We start from the raw sequence: 7881 nt of genomic DNA, 5'->3' as shown, positions 1-7881 counted from the left end.
CTTGATGTTGATTGGACCGCAATGCTTGCGACGCTGCGATGCGACTAATGTAGAACCAGCTTTATGTGGGATCTACAATAGAAGTCGTAGCGGTCGTAGAGTCTTAAGTCGTAGAAAATTAATCCAATCACAATCGAATATGAGAAGAATAATCAACTGTGATTGGTCAATTTTCTACGTTAAGATCCTACGACCGCTGCGACTTCTATTGTAGACCTCGCATTAAGACGCTAATACGGCCCTCTGATTGGTTCGTGACACCTTAAGACTGTACTTAAGACGGTCTTGAATATAAAGCTGATTTTACATTGATCGCATCGCAGCGTCGCAAGAGTGTCGCAAGCGTTGTGATCCAATCAGAGTTGAGCTAGATTGTTGTTGATTGGACCGCAACGCTTGCGATGCTGCGATGCGACTAATGTAGAACCAGCTTAAGATTTGACTATGAATACCGGCCATAGAGACTTAGGGCCCTGGCACACAAAAAACTTAAGGCAGTAAGACGTAAACAGTAAGGAAATCAACATGTTGGATTCGCTACTGCTTATGTTATGGCCTTATGGACTCTACTGTGATTGGTCAATTCGCTTACTGCTTATGTTTTACTGCTTAAGTTTTTTTGTGTGCCATGGCCCTTAAATTGTAGACGTGGAGTCTACAATAGAAGTCGTAGCGATCGTACGGTTTTAAGTTGTAGAAAATTGATCACAATCATAGTTGATTATTTTTCTCATATTCGACTGTGATTGGTCAATTTTCTACGACTTAAGACCCTACGACTGCTACGACTTCTATTGTAGACCCCGCATAAAGGCCATCACAAGTGAAGGATACATTTGGACCAGGGTTGTACTAGAGTCTCTACAGATAGAATCTGGCCACGTCCACAAAGTACTAGTCTCTCCAAATGTATCCTTCACTCAGTGAAAATTGACAATGGAATCGACATGGAATTGATGTTGATTTGATGTCTAAATCATCGAATTGACGTCGATTCGACATCGATTCCATTGTCATTTCTCACTTATCTAGGTATCTGTCGTTAATAACGAAAACATTTACCAACTGTAAATATTGAAATTCTGTTTTTCTAGAAGATGGTGGCACTCGACACGGTGCGGCGCGCATGGCGGTACTTTCGGCACTTCCGGCCGTAAGAATATCATGGCACGACGACGATGATGTCGGTTCGGTCTTGTCACGGATTCACGTAGAATTTTCGTTTTCACTCGCTATCGCGTATCATCGCATATCCGCGGGCCGTTCCACCGTGGTATGCGTGTCTGACGTGCGCTCACTCGCAGCGCCGAGGAACCGCGATCGGCGACAGAGCGACCTAATTATGAGCGGCGACGTGTTACCCTCCTGACACTTCACGCGACGTCAAACAGAAGGTACGTAAAAGTTGCACCGGGAAATCGCGTCTCCCCGTTCTCGATCGTCTCCCGACGACATCCGCGAGTACCTGTTCTTCGTTGGAAAAACGCGCGCTCACATTTCTTTCACGTGCGTCCCTCGCGTGGATTACGTCACTTTGCTACGTGTTCAACGTTCGGTGAAGTCCGATATGTCCGTTCCAGATAACCGAACAGTTTTGCATGACCACGTATTTCCGATTTACTAGGATTCCGCATGCTGTGCCCCTATAAGCGAATTTTTCTTAAAATTGTAATTACACTGTCAGCAGCATTGTTGATCTTGCTCTTACGACTCACAATAAAAATCTGAAGACTTAGTTTTTTTTTTGTTTTCGAAGATTATGCTAAATTGACGAAATTAATATGTATGTCTTTATAAATTTGTTTATACCGCTGTTTTATTTTATGATATTTTTTGTTATGTTTTTGCGCATTTTTTGTCCTTGATATATGTATGTACCTTGATATACATGTATTATGTAGCTTAGAAATTTAAAAATGCAGATATATAAAAATATTTTGTCATTTTTAACTCCTTTTTGTATTAATTTTTTTATATTTTGTTATATTTATAAAATAATTATATTCAGTTATATCATTGAAGATAATAATACAATATAAAGTAAACAATTGAAAATAATAACACGAAGTATGTAGTTTATATAGGTTTATGTTGAATATAAAATATATTTTGTTGTTTTTGTGTGAATTGTTCTATCTATTGTTTTTGTATTGTTCTATCTATTGTTTTTTAATTAATAAACATTCATTAAAGACATACCAAAGACAATCTTTATATTAATTTTGTACTGTTATTATGAATATATAATTTTAATAAAAATATACAGATATTATTCTTTAAAAAATGCAAATATTTTTGTGTATGTGAAGCAAAATATTTGTATGTAAAAGTTTTCTATGCTGTTTCCTAAGAAAAAGTATAAATTTGTTTTAAATTCAATAATCAATTATTTTTATATAATAAATAGAAAAAGTATCAAAGCAATTTTTTTAAATTTTCAATATATCCTATCTTATTTTATTTTTGAAATAAAATAAAATAAACTCAAAATTAAATTGAGAACTGTAACTGTATATCCACTGTATTGCCCAAGAATATATAAATGATATTCTTTTTTATCAAAAATAAATGGATACGTGGTTATAATAAAGATTTAATTTATTAAAAAAAAATTTGAGTTAATTTTATATAATTTATTTATGAATTTTATCTATTTGTAATTTTATGTATTATAATTATAGGCATAATCTGGATATTTTCTGCATATTTTCTTGCGATTAACATTATATAGTTATTAAAGATAAAAAACTGAAAAAAAAATAACGTTAATTTTTCAAAATAATGAAAACAAGAATTAATACTAATAAATAATAGAAATAAAAAGGAATAATTCTGAAACATCCTAATAATACATAATTAATTGATTAATAAAATGATATGATGTTAATAAAGTTTAATAATATTAATTTGTAACACTTACATTTTTTGGGTAATATTATCGTTAATGTTGACACTCTTAGAAGTCAGACGGAAAAAAGATGCATGATCTTTGGTGTTGTTTCTGTACTGAGTATTTTGTAGAAATGAGGTGGAATGTGAAAAGTCTGATCTGTGTCGAGACTTAATGCAATTAGTTTGCCCCAGTCTAGACCCTATCCAATTAGACCTAGAAAATGGGAGCACTGGATGATACTCTATTTTGCCATATTAGATAAAACTTTCACTGTCATTAACTTTCAGCTGTCCCTTGTCAGAGTGTATTCCCAGTTAGGTTGGAAAACAGATAATGCAGTGGTTTGCGTTGTTTCTATTTGTACAGTGCATAATGTGGAGCACGTCTGAGGAATCATCAGGCACGATGGAAGGCGGCCCTCCTGAGGCTGTGGTACACACGGAGACATGCGAGCAGAATAAAAATCAATTAGAATCTCTTAAAGAAATCATGATGAGGAATCAACAAAGTTTAAAGAGAAAGGAGGAGGAGGTCCAGGTAATATAAATTATTAAAGTACTTAAATATTTCAGAAACCTCATTCTTTGATTTATAAATTTGCATATCATGTGAATGACAACCAAGAAACTGTTTCTCATTTAATATTTATACATTAATATCTTTGAATTATTACTGAATAAAAATTGAGAAAAGATTTTAAGAATGTAAGTAAATGATTTTATTTGTGGATTAATTGTCAAATTATATAATTTAATTCATAAATATCTCAAAATCAAATATTTTAAATTATATCAGATATTAAAATAAATAATAGGACTTTGTTTAGTAGTTACTAGGAAAGAGAAAAATGATGTTAAAATTTTTATTGTTTTGTATTATTATTGAAACAATGTTCTCTGTAATTATATATGTATTGTATGCACATTTATTTTTTGTTCGTGTATCTAGGAGTATGCACGAAGATTGTCAAAGATTAAGTCTAGAGCAAAGTTATCACGTCGTAGTAAAGAAGGAGCTTCATCATCCAAAGATACTACGCATTCACATAAGACTGAATCTACAGCAATGGATGTAACAGATGATACAATTGATGACATTAGTCAAGCAAAAACCCCAAAGGCAAAATCTTCTTTACTTCAACGAAAATTAGCAGAAAATAGGAAAGTGTTCGAGCAACGTAGCAAAGAATTGACAGAAACGAAACGAGCAGTGGAAGAGAAAGTGGAAGCTATTAGGCAACAATTGGATGAAACGGATTTAGTAGCAGCAGAACACAAGGATCAACTAAATATTACACCAATTAGGCCTCTTGTCATCACTTCGAATGTGAGTTCTATATCTGTTCTCTTAACATATAATTTTCCTATTTTAATAATTTTTTATAACATTTAATGAATGTAACAAAAAAATAATTGACTGCATAGTTAATTTATTCATAAAAACTTTACAACAGTATGATAAAATTTATTAGTTTATTTTTTTATTTATTAGTTTATTTTTAGTTTGATAAAATTTTGTTTTGCTTTTTTAAATTTAAGGTGATGGCGCCAGTTCAAATACAAAATATTCAAGAAAAGGAAAAAAAAATTATGGAACTAAATAATAAAATCATCGAGCTAGAAGCTACTATTCTGGATCTTCGAGAAAACTTAAAAGAGAAAGACTCCGTTATTGATTCCAAAACGAAAGCGATTACTCTTATGTCTGCAGATCTTTCCAAAAAGGGTAAGACGACGTTGGACACTCTCGAAGATACGAAAGACGAAATGCGAACGATGCAAGAAAATTTTATCTTGATCGAAACGTCTCTGAAAAATAAGAATGTCAGTCTATTGGAACAACTAGAGGAAAGAGATAACAGGATATCAGAATTGGAGCATATAGTTAATAGGTAATATATTTTTTGGTGTAATGTATATTATGTATTTTTGTTATATTATAAAATTAAATAACATTTCAATAAATAACTTCGTTATGCGAATAATAAATAACAAAATATTTTCGTATTATTAATCGAAATCGCAAAGAAAATATTTAGTTTTTATCAGATAAAATATATATACAGGGTATTGGTTAAGTATGTTGCCATACTCAACAGAGCGATTCTTTAGTTTATCTCAAGTAAAAAAGTCCATATAAATATTATAAACATGTGTCCTAAACGGCTTAGTTTCCGAAATACAGGTGAATGTTCGCAAATATTTGATGAAACGGTAAATTGCGTTGGAGATATCTTCCTGCATAAATATGCCTTGCTTCACGTGAGTTACCATTCGCACAACCGTAAATAAAGTGACAAAGTCAAAGTCACGAAATCAAAAATAGACTTCAGTTTTGATGTTGCTGCGGGTCAGTTAGCTTGTACACACGTTTTCAACAATTCATCTAATTGTTTTATTTCATCAGAAGAACTGAAGCCTGTTTTTTATTTATTTTTTTTTCTGTTTTTGACTAGTTTTTGACTAGTTCAAACTGTATTTCTTTTAAATAAACAGATTATTACTACACGTTTAAATTTTTTTATTTCGAAAACTAAGCCGTTTAGAACACATGTTTATATGGACTTTTTTACTTGAAATAAACCAAAGAATCGCTCTGTTGAGTATGGCAACATACTTAACTAACACCCTGTATAAGATTATAGTAAAATGTATTAATTATTGATATTATTACATGTAATATTGTACGATATTTGTTTCTTATATAGAATAATGTTTTAAAATTTCAAGTTTTCTTAATTAGTAATTTATTCTTTATACCCTTAGGTTTGAAGATCAACTTAAAGAACAGAAAATAGCTGAATTGGCAAGTGCGGATTTCTCGCGTTCCACTATGGATACTTTAGCGGAAACAAAAGACGTGATGAAATCAATGCAGGAAAATTTTATTCTTGTAGAATCATCATTGAAATTAAAGAATGACAACCTTGTTCAGCAATTAGGAGAATACGAAATAAAATTGGCGGAAGCTAAAGAAAGGATATTTCAATTAGAATCTGGTGCCGGTATAGTGACAACTCCAGCAGTTGAGGATTTACAATTCAGGATAGAGAAATTGGAACAGAATAATCGACAACTTCTGGATGAGAAATATGAATTGCAAAAAAATATTGCTGGATTGCAGGATAAGATTATTACTAGTAAATTAGTAGTTGATGGTAATGATGCAATCATCGAGAAAGACAACAGAATAGCAGAACTTGAAAATTTGATAGAAGAACTTAAACAATCAAATAAATTGTTAGAAGAAGAATCGAAGACTGAGTTGCAGAAGCAGGTAGCTGAAATGTCATCCAAAAATGAGGAGTATTCCAATAAAATTATCGATCTTGAAAAACAAGTGCATGAACTTGAAGCGGAGAAGAACGATATTGCAGTGAGATTGTCAACTGAACAAGCGGTATCTAAAGAAGATATGATAATAAAATTGACAAAAGAATTGGAAGATTTAAATAAAAGTATGATCAAATTAAAGGCTCAACATAGAAGCAAAGTGAAAAATTTACAGAAGCAACTGGAAAACTTCAAAATGGTAACTTATTGAAATATTATTTAAAAATTTTAATGTTAAAAAATATGAATTATAATTGGAGAAAAATATATATAAATTTTTATTTTTTGTTTTATTTTCTGTGAAATAGCTTTACTGACTGTTTAATTGGAAATACAATTAATTAATATTGTTCGAGGGCATCAAATATTAATCAATTGGGATATGTTCGCGAATTTCTGTCTATGAAAATAATAATATGTGTTCTATTAGATATCCGATACGAATGCAGAACTCGTTAGATTGGGCAATCAAGTGGCATTATTGGAGGAGGAGAAAGGTAACCTTCAGCTGAGTCTGGTAGACTTTGACGAGCTTAAAGGTAGGAACCAGGACAAACGTTTTATCGCCGACGTTTCCGTTGTCCTAGTTATATTACCGGATTTTTAATGCGATCTGTGTTAATATTTTTTATCGCGATAGCTTATTTTCTTGCCCTGTTTCCTCTTTGAATGGAGAGTATTCGTCCTAATTGTTATAATTATATGTATATATTTTTTACAATAAAACAAAGAATCTGTATAAATAAAATAATATCTGTAATAATAATTGATATCAATTTCACAAATGTAGAGTACAGTCAATAAAATATCAATTGCGCGAGTTTTGAATACTTAAAAGAAAATGGAAAACAACTTCTCAATATTTTCTGGTGATGGAATCTTTTGTGTGTCTTGTATGCTTCAATTATATCGAAACATTTACGAAAAATACTAATCAATGATATTTGAAATATTTTTTTCTTCGTAATTGAGCATAACATGGTACCTACTTTACTTGTCAAAGTTTGCTGCGCATTTATTCATATAGAAGTAGATTTATTCTTAGTACTTTTATATCCCACGTTTTCTCATTTTATATCAAATAGATTAATTGCATGAACGATATATGATTAATTACAATAACAATATTTTGAATTTTTTGCAGCATTCTTATTTACTAATGCTATTATTATATGCGATTAAAATGAATAATGTGCGATTGAAAGTATTAATATTATACTTTGATTATATAACTAATTTTTGATTAGTATATATGATTCGATTGATGTATGTGTGATGCTAATAGTTAAATATATATGTAAAACAGAGTAAATTGAATGAAATATGTAATTCTTAGCTTTTTTATAATGTTTATTGCTTCAAATAATTATAGAAAGAGAAGAATATTCTATTCTCTAAATACATAAAAAAAATAATGCATACTATCAGTAGATTTGTGCTTTTAACTAAAAATCTAAGGAGATATTATCTTACAATAAAATGTATATAATTATTTAATATTGTCATATACATATCTCAATCTCAAATATTGAATAAAATAATATAAACATAGTAAAAACTTAACATATGTGGCTAATATTGATGAGAATGAATTACATAATGTATATTTAAAAAATAGAATCTATTGAGATATATATATAATATATATATATATAT

At 30.6% G+C, this 7881-nt stretch overlaps 1 protein-coding gene across 5 annotated transcripts in view; it reads left to right on the top strand.

The window, feature by feature from the left end:
• Positions 1 to 1110: 1110 nt before the first annotated feature.
• Positions 1111 to 7881, top strand: part of LOC108726396 (golgin subfamily B member 1) — a 20446-nt gene continuing 13675 nt past the window's right edge. For 2 of the 5 annotated variants that reach the window (XM_018453928.1, XM_018453925.1), the window contains exons 1-6: positions 1111 to 1394; positions 3260 to 3430; positions 3842 to 4219; positions 4432 to 4784; positions 5659 to 6424; positions 6656 to 6722. In XM_018453928.1, coding sequence (XP_018309430.1) covers positions 3266 to 3430; positions 3842 to 4219; positions 4432 to 4784; positions 5659 to 6424; positions 6656 to 6722 — 1729 coding nt within the window. In that variant the 5' untranslated portion in view covers positions 1111 to 1394; positions 3260 to 3265. Of the gene's footprint in view, positions 1395 to 3226; positions 3431 to 3841; positions 4220 to 4431; positions 4785 to 5658; positions 6425 to 6655; positions 6765 to 7881 lie in introns of those variants that run through there. The other 3 variants (XM_018453927.1, XM_018453924.1, XM_018453923.1) reach the window with 2 other exon arrangements.

This window comes from Mycetomoellerius zeteki, unplaced genomic scaffold (assembly GCF_001594055.1).
Source record: "Mycetomoellerius zeteki isolate Tzet28-1 unplaced genomic scaffold, Tzet1.0 scaffold415, whole genome shotgun sequence".
In the NCBI taxonomy this organism is placed as follows: Eukaryota; Metazoa; Arthropoda; class Insecta; order Hymenoptera; family Formicidae; genus Mycetomoellerius; species Mycetomoellerius zeteki.
Note: the sequence above shows the minus strand (reverse complement) of the source record. Positions and strands in the feature narration are given on the sequence as shown.